We start from the raw sequence: 17036 nt of genomic DNA on the forward strand, positions 1-17036 counted from the left end.
CACCATACATCAATTGTAATTTTGGAGTTCCACAAGGATCAATTCTTGGACCAATTTTGTTTAGTTTATACATTAATGATCTGCCTACAGTGTGTCCAGAAGTTCAGGTTCAAATGTATGCAGACGACATGGTAGTATATACTCACGCTAAAACCAAAGAACATGCTGCTAAAAAACTAACTGCTGCACTCAAAAAGGTTTCAGATTGGTTATATCGTTCATGTCTTACCCTCAATGTAAGTAAAACTGTGGGGATGTTTTTTTCAATTCAGAAAAATGAGGAGCATTGCTCAGATATTTTAGTTAATGGAGAAGTAATAAATATTGTTGATCATTTTAAATATTTAGGTATAATTATTGACTCCAATTTAAATAAAAAAAAAAAAAAACACATTAAGAAGGTTTCCAAAAGTGCTAGAGCAAGCCTGAGGATCTATAGAAACATTAGGCATCAGTTACCTATGGCTGCTGCTAAACTTTTTATGAATACAATGATTTTACCTAGGGATGCACCGAATATTCGGCAACCGAAATTATTCGGCCGAAAATAGCCAAAAAAAGAATAAGTAAAAAGGCCGAATAAATTTTGCCGAACAATGATGTTTTTAATGACGCGATCAAATAGCCTAGTAACCCGCGTAGAGTGAGAGGCGCGCGTCTTTAAACAAAGACGCTGTAACAGACCAAGGAGTGAAAACAGCTAAAAGTGCGCTCTTAGAAGCTGTCAGCGCACGATTTAGTCAGGCGGACTCAGAACCTATGAAATGCATCGCGACTGAGCTTGATCCACGATATAAAGATCATTACTTGGATATGGTGAAAAAGCTGCGCACACGAGAAATGATCCAGGCCGAGTTGGACTTGGGAAAGCCGATAAGTGTTGGAGACGGTCAGGTGATGCACAGCGCAGGAGATGAAAACAGCGCCGAGAGTAAACGGGCTCGTACTACAGATGAGCCGCGCACCGACAGCGAGAGACTGTTTAGTGCTACATCTCATGTCATCGATGAGAAGAGGAACCGACTTTCATGTGAGACAGCAGAGAAACTACTTTTCATAAAGAAGAACCTGCCACTTTTTCTGAAGAAGTAGGCTAAGTAGGCTTACTGTATGTCTAGGACAGTTATTCATTTGTTGTCATCCACATTTTTTGCACTATTTAATGCACGTTTGTTGTTGTAGACATACAGTTACATTTTTTCAGCAGCTATTCAAGAAGTGGGGCTTCAAAGATGGCCAAATAAAAATATTTTTTTATTTTACTAATTTATTTATTTTAAGGTTATATTGTGCTTTGTTTGTATATTATCTGCTGGAATGTTAAAAAATGTTCAGTGTTAAATAAATATTTTTGAAATAGTATTTTTGTTATTTGATTTATTTCTCTGAAAAGCAACACAAAATAGTAAAAAGCTAATTTTTACTATTTAATTATTGTAATGGTGAAAAAATAGGCAAACTAAAAGGAAAAAAAAAAGCAAAACACCGCGTTCGGTATTCGGCCTTCGGCCAAGCAATTCATTATTATTCGGCTTCGGCCAAGATTTTCATTTCGGTGCATCCCTAATTTTACCTCATTTATCTTATTGTGCTACAAGCTGGTCGCATACGAACATTACAACATTAAAACCATTGTATGTTTTATATAAACAAACTGTTAAAATTTTAGCTAAAAAGCCAAGGAGCTATCATCATTGCAACTGTATTGCACAACAAAAATTACTAACATTTGACAGTTTCTTATTTTATGCTGATGTGTGTTTAATGTATAAAATATTTCATGGTCTTGCACCACCACCCCTCAAACAATGTGTGATTGTCGGCAAGGACAATATAAGACAGACTAGGTCATCTGTTAGAGGTGATTGTTCAGTTAAACTTGAGAGAACTCCTTTTGGACAATCAGTTTTTTCAGTTAAAGCAGCAGAAAGATGGAATAAAATACCAGTGTATATCAGAGAGAGCAGCACTTTTAATAATTTTAAAACTGTTCTTAAAATCTGGCTAAAACAAAATCAAATATGCAGCCACTGATTTGATTTCATTTTATTGACAATGATGTATTGTATTTATTGTACTGTAAGTGTATATTGTATTTGTTATAAGTGTTAAAATTGTTACTTCCTGCCCAGGGACTACAGATGTAAATTAGCTTTATAGCTAACTCTGGCACAACATGTCATGTTGTACATTGTCCCTGTATAAATAAATAAAGTAAATAAATAAAATAAAATAAAAAATATTTTTTTTTTTACTTATTTAGATATAATAGATATTTATTCCTGTCTGTTTTCATAAATATTACATTTTCAAAATACTGCTCTGAATACATCTCTGTCAGTCTCTATAGTTGAGTATAATTATGATTTAGCCTATATTTCATCCAAAATACAATTCAGTAGAGGTGTGAACCTATACTGGTCTCACGGTTCGGTTCGGTTACGATTATCATGCCATCGATTCGGTTCAATTTGATATCTCGGTGCATCACGGTGCATTGACGATGCTTTCCATACACAGTTTTATATTTTGGGGGGTGGCTATAACAAGCTGTCTGTATAAACACACAGCACCACACTGTCTCTCATTCACACACATACACAAACATAGACAGCACCAAACAAACAAATACACACACACACACACACTTAAGCCCTCGCAATATGCGTTTAGCCGGAAGAGTTCGCGCTGAGCGGAGCAAAAAAGAAAAATTAACTGAGAGCTTCGCGCGAGCTCTCCTGGCTAAATGCATATTGCGAGGGCTTGGGAGCAGGGTCATAATGTCGAGCGAAAAAAAACAAAGAATAAGATAGCTGTGAAACATAACCAGCTTTGTCTTTTTGTAGGAAACACACTTTAGATCTTTTTAGAGTAAGAGGTTTTTGAGTTATTGCCGCTATAACTGAATGTGTCAGGAATATCGAAAACAAAACCAACTGAACCGCGCTCATTTCTGGCGCTCCTCTGGATATACAGCGCCCCTACCATTTGCCTATACTGCATATGCCAAGGGCCGGTCCTGAGTTGGCTCCTGAGTGTTGTAAACACCGGCGCTCACCTCCCTCGCGACAGAGCGTATAGGAGATAAATGACGTCAGTACATAATAACCGGTTATGATTATTACTGAACCAATACTGAATTGTCCACGTCTGCATCGCGGTGCACCGAAAAAACAATTAATTTTGACAGCCCTACAATTCAGTAGTATTCTACAATGTGGAAGTGCACTTGTTTTTGCGATTGTTTTAAAACTTTTGATTCAGTTACCTATGGGAGAAATGACTAGGAATAATAAACGACAGAAAACGGTCAAACAAGTGTATTCATCATTATGCAGACAAAATATAAAAATATATTCTTAGATAATATTATACTCTATACTGCTCAGTGAGCGCCGTCTTTCAGATTAGACCAAGGTCCTGACTCTCTGTGGTTCGTAAAAATCCCAGGATGTCCTTCGAAAAAAGGAGTAGGGGTTTAACTCCCTGCATCCTCGTCAAATTTGCCCACTGGCCTTCGTCCATCATGGCCTCCTAATCATCCCCATATCATAATTGGCTTCATCACTTTTTCTCCTCTCCACCAATCAGCTGGGATGTGGTGTGCAGTCTGGTGCAATATGGCTGCTGTCGTGTCATCCAGGTGGATGCTGCACACTGGTGGTGGATGAGGAGATTCCCTCATTGCGCTTTGAGTGTCCAGAAAAGCACTATATAAATGTAAGGAATTATAATTGTTATTAATATAATAAGAAAACATGAATGGAATTGAATGTGACTGGAAGTCTCAAGCCAAAAAGATTGAAATGGCTTGCGCACGCTTGCACATGAAGAATACGATCAAGACAAAAGGGAAGCAAAAAGTCTATATATCATACGATACGGTATCAGTAATGACAGCCATAATCGTCTTGTGTAGTTTAATGTAATGTGGTGCCTTTTGTTGGTGGTCAATGTACCTTTTAAAGGGCACCTATGGTGAAAAATCAACTTTTCAAATACAGCGATTTACTTCAGCTTTACTTCATAAGCACAGCCGCAAGTCAGAACGATTATAAAAGAAGACGCTTCAATCCCGTTTTGTGGAAGTTAAATCAGGTTTATTTTGTACACTAGCATAACAGATATCCACACAGTACTGGAGGTTAGCCTGTATCCTGTCACATTTAAGTGCAAAAACAGTGCTAAGCTAAGCGCGCTCTGTCTGTCTGCCTGCCTGTGTGTGTGTGTGTGTGTGTGTGTCAGCTACGGTGTGCGTGTGTATCTGTGTGTGTGTGTGTGTGTGTGTGTGTGCGCACTCGCGCGCATGAACTTTGTAACGATATTGTGTGTGACTCATCAATGCAACTTCACAATACTGATTAGTAAAGGTTATTTCTTACTGTAGTATTTCTCACAAACGCTACGTGAGACCTTCTTCCTTTAAGTCTGTCTGTTGTCTGACGCAGCTGAGGGAGGAGATTAAAGCTTGCGGGAAGGCACGTAGAAACAGTAGGCGGGAAAGACTCGTCTTAAAGGCGCAGTACGATAAAACCACCCCCTGCTGGAAATCAGTATAAAACAGCATCTTGTAAAAGGTATATTGAAAAATCTGATGGGTGTTTTGAGCTGAAACTTTATATACACATTCTAGAGAAGCAAAAGACTTATATTAAATCTGAAAAAAGGGGTAACCTAGGTGCCCTTTAAAAGATTTTATTCATCTAATCATACAAAAAATGTGTTAAACTACAAGATGAAAGCTTCATGTTTAGTTATGCTTTATGAATAGCTAAATATTTAATAGTAAATTAGTACAAAAATATTAGTGGAGTCAAAACGTCATGCAGATCACTGTGTTATTGTCTTTACTTGGTAAGTAATTGTAAAGTTAGTAGCGTTTCCCTGGGTGCAATTTGGTATTGCATGCATGCCTTGTGATCAAGATTGTGACAGTAAAGTATGCTTTGTAGCAACTGAATCAGTTTGATGGAAAGCAAGACTTCTTATCTCACAGCATTTTGCTTTTCAAGTAAATGTATCTTCATTTAAGAATCTTTGTACATTTGCAATGGAAAACAAGACAAAATGCTGATGAACATAACTTTTTTTTTTTTTGCTATTGTGATGAGAAATTCAGTAAAGTTATTGCCATATTAATATAGAGTTTATGAGTCAAACCATAAGCTGCTTTTTTGTTTTGTTTAATGAAATTAGATATAATTAAGAGAGATTTTAAAGTAATTAAGTATTTAGATTTGTTCTCTTGCATTTTTTATGTGTCTATTCAACTCTCCGTGTCCTCTTTTCACATTTACATTTTGAGGGCTTAAAATTGCATCGTGTTCTATTTTAAATATTCATGAAATCTTTCCTTTGTTTTAAAGAATGTCTTTTAAACTTCCTGAATTACCTTTATAAATCTGCAGAAATCCTGATTGACTTCTGTTTATACCAATACAATAGTATTAAGCTATTTTAAGTTTTCTTTACTTTGTTTTAATGGTTTAAAGATAAGTCAAACAAGATTTCTGCGTTTACAGTTGAATTCAGAATTATTAGCCCCCTGAATTATTAGACTGCTTGTTTATTTTTCCCCCAATTTCTATTTAACAGAGATTTTTTTTTTCAACACATTTCTGAACATAATAGTTTTAATAACTCATTTCTATTAATGAATTTATTTTATCTTTGCCATGATGACAGTGAATAATATTTGACTAGATATTTTCAAGACACTTCTAAACAGCTTGAAGTGACATTTAAAGGCTTAACTAGGTTAATTAGGTTAACTAGGCTGGTTAGGGTAATTAGGCAAGTTATTGTGTAACAATGAAATTTACCTCTATCAGGATAATCTCCACAGAATTTTTGTTCAAGGGAAACTTAGGGCCCTATCATACACCCGGCGCAATGTGGCGCAAGGCACAGCGCAATACTTCTTTGGTAGTTTCAGCTTGGAGCAAGAGTCGTTTTGAGGCGTTGCGCTACGCTGTTTAAATAGCAAATGCATTAGCGCTCAGATGTGCGCCCATAGGCGTTCTGGTCTAAAAAGGAAGGCGTTCTGAGGGGGACAGGTGAAGCATTGCTATTTTGAGAAACTAAAATAGATTTTTAATTAGACCAAAACAAACCTGGTCTAAACCCCGGCGCCTCGCTTACGCACTGCTTAATACGCACAAGAGAGCAATAGGCAAATATCTTTACATATGAAAAAATTTAAATATTAAGGATATATATAGGATATAATAAGAATAGATATAGAATATAAATATAAAGGATTAAAATATTACAAAACATATTATTTTCTAGCCTACATAAATATGAAAAATTACTGCTTTTATGTCTTCATATCGGGAGGCTTTTTCAGTTCGTTCATGACAATTTGCTTTTGTATAATGTTATTATTATTAGCAGTATGGTTTATTTTATTCATATTTATATTTGTTTTATTAAAAACAAGCTTAGATTTGCCCACCTGCCAGGTTTTAGACCATATGGGGCACAGCATGTGTTTTAGGATATAACTCAGGTTTTTGAGCACACTTCATTATTATTGTTCATTTATTCGTTTGCTGGAAATTAGAACTGAATTTAGAAATAGTTTTAAAACGAATATTTGCGCTTAACAAACAAAGGTTTCCCTATCCAAGAGCAAAAGTGATCCAATATCTCTCATTCTCACGCAGTAGATGCTCTGTTTCACAGTTTTCTGTTAAAAAAACAGTCAACTGTTAACTGTTTGCTAGTGAAATGTTCAGTTTTTCCACTTAGACTTACTTTACGTCCTGTAAATAGCGAATGCGCTCTTGGCGCGACGCAGCTGGCTCTTAAAGGGATCGAGAGATGAGACTCTAATTGGTTTATTCTCAAAACACACCTATAACTCATTAAGAAAATAAACTCAACCCTTTTAGACCATGCGCCACGGTGCAAAGCCGATTTTCCCGTCCGTAAATTAGCAAAAATGCGTTCTGACACGCCCTGAAAGCGTTTGCGCCCTGCGTTTTGCGCTCTGCGCATGGACCGTCAAAATAGAGCCCTTAAACTTAAAAAACCTTAAACGTTTTAACTTAAAATGTTTAAACTTTAAAATAAAACACTATAAATGTGTTGGAATAATAGTGTATATAGTAGCATAATTGACCACAACTAGTGTTAAAAGAGAAATATCAAGGAAAATAAGTAAATTTTAATTAACCGGTTTCCATTTTAATACTATTTTAAAAATAAAATCACGGTGGCTTCATCTTAACCCCACCTTTCCCCAAACACATCATTAAATTATGTAAGTTAATCCCCTCAGAGGCCAGAACATAGTGAGTGTTTAACTCCCTGAAACTGAACTTTGTTCTCCTTGTCCATTTTAAAGATCACTGATCAGGCAAGCTGCACTTGTTTTGTTGCCCTTTTGCTTCTCTCCGCGCAAAATTCTGCTATTGTAGAGCTCAGAATCGGAAATTCCAAGGCAGGATATTTAAAGTCTGGGAGTTTCTTTTTCACAGCTGTAAAAAAAACTCAATCCCAACAGCAGTTTATAATGTGTATGTGCATGCATGCGTGTGTGTGTCAAATGGGACTGAGGCTTGATGCACATCTGGTTGTGTGATTCGGCCCCGAGCAGCCATGTAATTTAAAGATACCTCATAGTTGGAGCACCAACAGCCTTTACAATTTACAATACATAAACTCAAATATAGAATTACACACAAACACACGCTTGCATGTCTGTAATTATTGCCAGTCGCAGCGACAAACAGTCTGAAGGAATCCCATACTGCTGCTCGAGCTCTGTTTTATCTTTCGTTTCCTTTCTCTCAATCTCTCTTTCATCATGCGCCTTTTCTTTTCACCCTAGTACTCTTGTTCTTCAGTACACCACTCTTATCTCTCGCTGTCTCTTTTTCTCTCCACCCACACATAGCTCCGCCCTTGTGTTTACATTCCCCACTCCATATTTGGAGGGCTCAAGGTCCTCCGAGCGTCCGTTTGCTCTCTACAACAAGCATGTGTGTGTGAGTGTGTGTGCATGTGTGTGTGTGTACAGCTGTATTCAGAGGAGCGTTGGCTGAGTGGATCGGAATAATGCTTCCCAAGCCAGGATTTTCCCTTACACCCAGGAGAGGCACCTGAAAGGGGTTACCTGTGTGTGAAGGTAGAGAGAAAGAGAGGGAGAGCAGTACTGTAAGAGGGAAAAGGGAGGAGGGTAAACAGGGGAAAGAGATTGACTGAGGGAAAGAAAGAAGAAGAGGAGGAAAGAAAAGGAGACTCAGGGGAGCTGTTATCACCTAATGGGAAAGAATGCAAGCTGCGTTTCTGTTTAAAACTGTGTGAAGAATGAGAAAGCATGCGGGACAAAATGGGAACAGTCGCCTGCAGGATAAACACGGTCAGGACTGCTTGCTTTTTTTTTCCCCCTTCTGCTTTACTTTATTGATTCAAGAAATATTGGTTTGGGTTTGTTTTTCATGTTGTAGCAGGTCTTTCTTTTCACTTTGGGGCATTTTTGTCTTGGTTTTCAAGTCATCTGTTGTCCTCTCGGATACCTTTGGGGTCTGGTTTGAGAGGATGTTTCTGGAAAGCATTAGGTTCGTGACGCTCCACGCAGTTTTGAAGCTGTGTGTGGTGGGATTTACTTTCAGCAGCATTTTGGTTGATTTATTTTCAGAGTTGTCGAGAGCTCTTGTTATGAGTGAATGCAGTTGGGCTTCATTCATTGGGGAAGGTTAAAAGTAAGTAATTTTTTTTAAGTGCTTTAGAGAGTTTAAAAGAAGTGCTTTTGATGTGCAAAATACTTTGGAGAAACTTCTGGAGATTGGAGAACACTAAAAGATATTTTGTTAGTGATTCTTTTACTCGTTTTGTCAGTCAAAATCAAAGTCAAAGTTAAGGTTGTTGTCGTGTTTTTTTTTACTTAATGCTAAGCAATTCATTGATCTCTTTGAAGCGCTGACCTTGTTAGTTTTGATTGATTGATCTATTAAATGCTTAGCTAATAATGAGGATTGTGTGATAGTTTGATGACTATTGAGCTCCAGTTGTTGGATGTTTGTGTGTGTGTGTGTGTGTGTGTGTGAGAGAGCTGCCAGCTGTGGCGTTTTTATCATGCATGCCTGGTATTTGGATTTCAGCCTCCTGAGACTAGAGAAGCTTTAGGGGTTTAGTCAACAAAAAATGAATCTGTGTTTTTCACCGGTACTTGGGTGGTGGATTTGTCATATTCTGATTGGATTTTTGGTGTATGTACTGGGATTAAGAACTTTGGTTTATGTATGTAATGTGTTCATGGGATACTTTTGACGTAGAACGTGGCTGTGTTATGGTGACAGGTTTATGCGGTGTGGGTTGTAGTCAACAGCGGCTGCAGATATATGTGGGTACTTTTAAATAGAAATACAATGTGAGAGCATTAACTGTATGCATGCAAGTGCATTGACTCTTTTTAGTGTTAGTGTATTTTAGTAGTTAAAGGAGTAGTTCATCCAATAATGAACATTTGCTGTCAATATAGTCTCCGACAGACTGTCCATGATAATAATTTTTTAGTTGAGTTTTAGCTGAAACTGAGGTCAGTAGATTTGTTTGTGTGTCTTAACATTGACTTGACATTTTTGAATTACTAAACACAAATTTGTTTTATAAAAAATCATCAAATATTTTGCCATGGATTTATATTTTTTATGGTTTTTATTTGTTATATATATATATATATATATATATATATATATATATATATATATATATATATATATATATATATATACCAAAATTCTCCGTAGAAATAGCAAAAAAGTCCGCAGATTCCATCTGGCCTTTCCTATATGTGCAATTTACAAATATTTTAATTTATATGAAAAACGAGTGCATGTTTTACCAAAACTAATATTGGATTTTTTAAAACGATATAATTTGCACAAAGAAATGACGGGGTTCTTCTCTAAAGAAGTTGGTACCACCCTGTTTAGAGCATCATTATGGGCATTTTATGTTAAATTAATTTATTTTGTTAAAAATTTGCGGATTTCTGCGGAATTGTTTTGGGAGTATCATAACTAAAACCTTAATATGTGGATTAAAAAGTAATGCCTTTTTAACTTTTATTTAATGTTTAAAATACAAATCCAATTAGATTAATTTTATTTGGTAAACAAAGCAAGTCTCTCATATAATATCTCTACTAAAAGACAGAAAATATTACTGTACAAACTGCATTGTACATAAATCAGTTGAACATTTTCATATTAGTCAATAATATTACTGTAATTAATTAAAAAACTGAATAAATATAGATTTACACACATTTACTCCCATGGATTTATAAATAAACAGAATTAATGATGGGCTAAAAATCTGCAGAAATCTGCGGAAAAACTGCGGAATTCTACGCGCTGATTCCGTGTGGGCCTTCATATAGGGGCTATATTTGCTTTACTAGTATTATTGAGAATATTCTATAGAATATTCTAAAACATAAAATCACTTACAAAAACCTAACACGTATTCTACTTTTAAATCATACATAAAAAATGAGGCGATTTATTAAGAAATGAAATTTAACATTTATTATTTATTAGGAAATGAAAAAATCATGCGTTGATGATGATGATGATTATTATTATTATTAAGTGGGATATCGTTTATTTATATTTATTTTATCGGTTATGTTTTTTGTCTAAAAATAAAAAAATAAAAAATCAGCTTATGTTTTGCCACAGTGTCATAACTACCACATTAAACTTCATAAAAAAAAGTCCTGGTCAAAACAAAAGATTTTCTTGAAAGTTACACTGTAAAACCCAACAGTCAACTTTATCAAATGAAATGAGTGTAATTCAATTCAGCTTTATTTGTATAGCGCTTTTACAATGTTGATTGTGTTAAAGCAGCTTCACATAAATGGTCATAGTAACTGGATCAGGATGGTTCAGTTTTTAGTGTTTAAGTTCAGTTCAGTTTAGCTCAGTTCAGTGTGGTTTGAAATCATTACTGAGAGTCCAAACACTGAAGAGCAAATTCATCGATGCGTAGCTTTACAGATCCTGAACCATGCAAGCCAGTGGCGACAGCGGAGAGGGAAAAAAACTTCACCAATAGGAGAGTGAAGAAAAAAAAAAACCTTGAGAAAAACAGACTCAGTTCGGCACGACCATTTTAATTTCTCCGATGGCCAAAAGTCTTGTGCAGAGCTGCAGTCTCATTCAGCCTCAGCGAAGACTCGTCTGTCCCTTGAGCATCACTGGAATCAGTCTCATGCTCTCCACTCCTCCATGACCAACAGTGCAGCAGCAGCTCAGGATACGGCCTGGTCCCGGATATGGACACCTTGGGATCATCTCGTTGCTGGTCCTGGATCCAATCAGTGCATAATCTGAGGACCTCGGGATGATGCCCAGGTGGAAATGGAGAATAAAGAGAATAATTAGCGTAGCTGCTGTTCATAGTGTATATAAACAAGATGTAGAAACTTGTGGAAACCTGCTAAGTGATGCATTGAGTATGCTTTACTAAACAGATAGGTCTTTAATCTAGTTTTGAACTGAGAGAGTGTGTAGTGTAATTAACTCAAAATTCACAGAAAGTTAATTCTACTCATTTGAAAAGAGTTTTGAACTAAGTGTTGAAGGTAATGAGTTAATTAAATACCTCATTACTTCAACTTAATTGGAGTAAGCTCGCAGTACTCGTAAAGATTAATTGTTTAACTCAAATGGTTTGTAGCAATCGGTTTCCTCAAACGGTTTGAGTTCCCTTAACTTATTTGGTTTTGCAATACTCTGTTAATTTGAGTTCTCTTCATTTATTGGGTTTTACTGTGCTCAAATTGTTTTATTAATTCAAATGAAAGTTCAAAGTACTATTTAGGATTAGTTTTTGAACTTAAATGGTTTGTTGCAATTGGTTTCCTCAAATGGTTTCAGTTGCCTTAACTTATTGGGTTTTACAGTGTAGAGATATTTAGGTCTTTGTCAGGACGAGTAGAAACATTGAAAAAATCAGGGCTTTACTGATGTATTTTATGTTGTATGATAATTCATGAAAATATATTGAGCTTGAGTTTACAACAGATCTTATTTCAGATGTTTTACCACAAACCCCTTCCAAACCCATAACCTTCATGACGGTGAAACCACTAAAAGTATTATCTCACTGGCACAATTTTCGGCTTACAAAAATAAGTCCATTGTTGAAAGTGATCACAAAGTTGAATGTCTGTGTTTGCAGTCTGCGTGTGGGATGCTGCCTTCTGGCCACATGCTGAACAGTAGATGTAGTAGCGTTATCAGTCGCGATCAATGCTGCGAGACTCTGAGTTTGTCATGACACACACCTATCTGCTAATCTGTGTTCAGCTGCCGCCGGCTGACTGATGTGTCTATGCTGGAACACACACACAACGGCCACACAAAGAGCGGTCTGGGTACCTGTGTGTTTGTGTCATGACTAAGGTGTCTGCAACTTGTTAGAGATGTGTTAACATCACCTCTGTGCCCAGACTATGACACACAGGGCTAAATGTATAGGAGTGGGTGAAGATAAGGGGGTCACAGGTGTGACTCTGTTTTCAACACTCGTGTGTTACCATGGTGACTTTAAAATGTCAAACCTTTACTCACTGTTTCCACTGGGTAATAAAGGGTTAGTTCACCCAAAAATAAAAATGCTCCACTTAATTTCTCAACCTCATGTCATTCTAATCAACCTTCAATCATCAAGACCTTCAATCATCTTCAGATCAAAAATTAATATATTTTTTGGTAACACATTTAGTTTAAGTACCAGTTCTTACTATTATACTAAACTAGTGGCTTATTACCTATTATTAAGATATTGGCAGTTAATTATTACTTATAAAGTACATATTCTTTAATACCAATTAATAAGCAGAAAATTAAGAGTTTATTGAGCTTAAAGTCATAGTTTATGGATTGTTAATAGTGAGAATTGTCAATGAAATTCTCAAATCGATGAAATACTGGGTCACTTTACAATATGGTTCATTAGTTAATGTTTAATAATGTATTTACTAACGGGAACAAACGATGAATAATAAATTTACTACTGTATTTGTTCATGTTAGTTAACATTAGTTAATAAAATACAGTAGTTCATTGTCATTTCATGTTAACTCATGGTGCATTAACTAATGCTAACAAGCACAGACTTGGATGTTAATAATGCATTAGTAAATGTTCAATTATGATTAATAAATGCTGTACATGTGCTGTTTATGATTAGTTCATGTTAGTAAATGCATTAACTAATGAACCTTTTTGTAAAGTGTTACCAAATACTGATATTTTGGATGAAATCTGAGAGCTCCCTCATCCTCTATAGCAGAGGTCACCAATCTCGGTCCTGGAGGGCCGATGTCCCTGCAGTTTTAAGCTCCAACTTGCCTTTAACACACCTGCCTGGATGATTCAAGTACACCTAGTAAGACCTTGATTAGCTTGTTCAGGTGTGTTTGATTAGGGTTGAAGCTAAAATCTTCAGGACACCGGCCTGCAGGAACAAGTTTGGTGACCACTGCTATATAGACAGCAATGGTCCTAAGACCAATACTACCATTTTATGGTTGCTTTCACACCTGCCTTTTTTTGTTTGGTTGAATCGCACTAGAGTTTGTTTTCTATCTTAGTGTAGCAATCGCACTGAAGTGCGCACCGAAATCGGGCCACAAAAGCATACCGTGACCTCCTTGAAGAGGTACTCTCAGTACGTTTTCAAACCAACTCTGGAGTGGTTAGTTTGAGGTTAGAACATGATCCAAACTAGAACAGACCACACCACAAAAAGTATTGCGGCTTTTTAGACTAATCCAGCTGCTGTAGTCCGATGCGCTGTGCATTATGGGATGTGGAGAAGAAATATTTGTTGACAGTGCTTTACCAACGATTTAAACAGAGAGAGAGAGAGGGGGAAAAACATTACCTGATGGATCGTTGGTAATTTTCCAGAAGATGACCATGTCGCAGTTTAGATATAATTAATTCACGCCTCCTCCTGAAGTGGTTTGCGGCTAGGGCTGTCAAAATTAATTGTTTCTCTGGTGCACCGTGATGCAGACGCGGACAATTCGGTATCAGTTAAGTAATAATCATAACTGGTTATACAGTACTGATGTCATTTATCTCAAATGCGCTATGTTGCAGTAGCTTACTATGTTGAGGGAGGTGAGCGCGAGTATTTGCAATGCTCCAACTACTTAAAAACTCAGAAACTGTTCACAATTTTACTGCGTGTGTGTTTGCTGGACAGTCTTTCACTGACACTTACAGCAGAAGCTGTGTGTGTGTGTGGTTTTGTGTGTGAATGAGAGAGAGCGTAATGCTGTGTGTCTCGTTTGGTGCTGTCTTTGTTTTTCTGTGTGTGTGTGTGTGTGTGTGTGTGTGTGTGTGTGTGTGTGTGTGTGTGTGTGTGTGTGTGTGTGTGTGAATGAGAGAGAGCGTGAAGCTGTGTGTGTGTGTGTGTGTGTGTGTGTGTGTTTATACACAGCTTGTTATACCCCCCCCCCATCTTGATGCACTGAGATATTAAATTGAACCGAAACGATGGCATGTTAATCACAACCAAACCAAACCGTTAGACCAGTATAGGTTCACACCTCTATTTGCGATGCGCCTTCGCCTTGTGCAATGCATTAAAACATTGTTTTACATCTGCGCTTCATTCTCGAAATGTATAGTTTGTCTAAAGCGATTTATACAAACTATATAGTATACAAAGAGCAGGGATACAATCATCTCTCCATAGTGAAAAGCGACATTTTGTGTCTGCCAATTTGTTTAATTGCGGGAGATCCATCGGCATTTTTCTGCACGTTAATTCTGACCAATCAAATTCAACTGGTTCGGACCAAAACAATCACTGTGGTGTGAAAAAAAAAAAAAACGCCAAAAAAATGCTGTAATGTATCATTTGTTGCTCTTGGTCCGGACCAAATGAACCGAACCACAGATGTGAAAACACCATATGTGCCTTCAGTGGTTCAATTGTCTTCATATGAAACTCCAAGAACATTTAAGTGTGCCAAAAAGTTTTTAACGTTTTTTGCCCATGTCTTCCAGGTCAGATCAGGGTGTTTGGTTACAATGAGCAAAATGATGCTTGTTGCGCTGCTGGTTCTATTGGCAATACGTTGTGACAAGGAAAAGAAGACATTGGCAAAAAAAAAAAGTTTATTTTAAAGTTTCTTGCAACACAATTTCAATTCGTATATAATTCGTATGAATTTGTGCGATCTAATTCAGACAATTTGCTCATCCCCCAATGATGGTCGGGTTTAGGGGTGGGGTTAAAGTCGTACAATTTCATACGACTGAACTCGTACAAATTAGCCACTAAACTGGCAAAATGTAAAATATTTAAGTTTTCTCATGAGATCAGGCTGGTTTTTTGGCACATAAATTTGTTTTTGGAGCTTCGCATGATTACAGTTGAACCAATGAAATGAAGGGTGCTTTCACACTAGCACTTTTGATCCACAACAAGGTTTGTTTGCTGTCAAAGTAAGGTATTAACTAATGTGAATGTGTCTTCTGAACTCAGCCGTGTACCGTACCCGAGACGGAAAGAGGTGGTTTGGGTGCAGTTCAGGCAAACTCTGGTATGGTTCACTTCTGATATGAATGCAATTTTACCAAATAACAGAAGTGAATTAACAACTGTACAACAAACTTTAGTTTTCATAACGTTCATTTATGTCTACCTTGGTGACAAGCGGTACTGACCCAGTGCAAACAGTGAAAATGTCTGCTTGTCTTCACCAAAAATGACTTCTGCAGACATCGCATGATGTTCTGAATGTTTTTTTTTTTTTTTTTTTTTTGCGGCAGATATACGCTCACAATTGGATATGTATTTTGGTTTTGGTAACAACATTAAAAGATTAAGTAAAAGCTGAAAGACCGTGATATGCAGACGTCTCCATTTTGTGGCCGTCACCTACCAAAAGCCGTACACACAACAGCAGCTCGATGACGCAAACATACCGAGGTTCAGAAGGAAAAAAGATGGTGTGAACACAAACCAGCCGAGAAGGTGGCAAGGGGGGAAATCGAACCTGGGTTTTTTCTAATTGAACAAAGTGTGAAAGCACCCTAAATAAAATGTTTCGACACTTTTTTTGGTCCCTTCTCTGGATTTTGAACATCATGGAAACATTGCTGTCTAAAGCCTGGTTTATACTCTACGTCAGTGGTTCCCAACCTGGGGTCCGCGCCCCCCTAAGGGGGGCGCCAGAGTTCACAAGGGGGGCGCGGGAGAGGATAAGTGTTGAGGTAGAAAAAGGCATAAAATGCTCCACTATTATATAGGGCTGTACAATTAATCGAAAATCCGATTTCGATTTCAAACGACTATAAAAAAGCATTAATCGAGATAAACGCTTATTGCATCATATACCGCCACCTTTCTAGTTGTACACGTGTTGCTCCTAAAAGCCCGAACGAGCGCGTGCTTATGTGTGTGTGCGCAGCAAGCACACTCAGTCAGAAGCATGCGGCCGTCAGCATTCGCTAATTCGCACTCTGAGACGAGCAGAGGAGTGCAGACATCTAAAGTCATTAACATGAGCTTTCTAATGTTCAAATAGGTGTCAAAACGCGGTGATTAGTGATTATTTATATTAACCCTCATTTGTGTAATAAACAAACGAGTTGAGAATCAAAAGACATGTGAAAGAGAAACCAAAGAGACAGCGCAAAATATTCCTGCTGCCGCCTGTTTCTATGATTATTAATCAAACAACTAGAAAATCCCTCACTAGTCTTGACTGAAGGACTGCTGTAGCTAAAGTGTTTTTCTTACAGTGAAGATGCATAAAGCACAGTTTGTTTAATATTTTTATTCTATTGTATTTATTTCTCTTTCCTTTGCAGGGTGGAAAATAACTGCATGTAAACACTTGAAGTCAGAATTATTAGCCTTCCTAAATATTAGCAACCCTTTTCCTCCCAATTTCTGTTTCATGGAAAGAAGTTTTTTTTTTTTTTCCTGAACATAATAGTTTTAATATCTCATTTCTAATAACGGATTTCTTTTATCTTTGCTATGAT

The 17036-nt window shown here is 37.0% G+C and overlaps 1 protein-coding gene across 7 annotated transcripts in view; it reads left to right on the forward strand.

The window, feature by feature from the left end:
- Nucleotides 1–17036, forward strand: part of tns3.2 (tensin 3, tandem duplicate 2) — a 118584-nt gene that overhangs the window by 38194 nt on the left and 63354 nt on the right. The window contains exon 1 of one of the 7 annotated variants that reach the window (XM_073933164.1): nucleotides 7963–8368. In XM_073933164.1, the coding sequence (XP_073789265.1) occupies nucleotides 8317–8368 (52 nt within the window). In that variant the 5' untranslated portion in view covers nucleotides 7963–8316. 7 annotated transcript variants of the gene reach the window in all.

The sequence above is a fragment of the Danio rerio genome, chromosome 20 (genome assembly GCF_049306965.1).
Source record: "Danio rerio strain Tuebingen ecotype United States chromosome 20, GRCz12tu, whole genome shotgun sequence".
Lineage (NCBI taxonomy): Eukaryota > Metazoa > Chordata > Actinopteri > Cypriniformes > Danionidae > Danio > Danio rerio.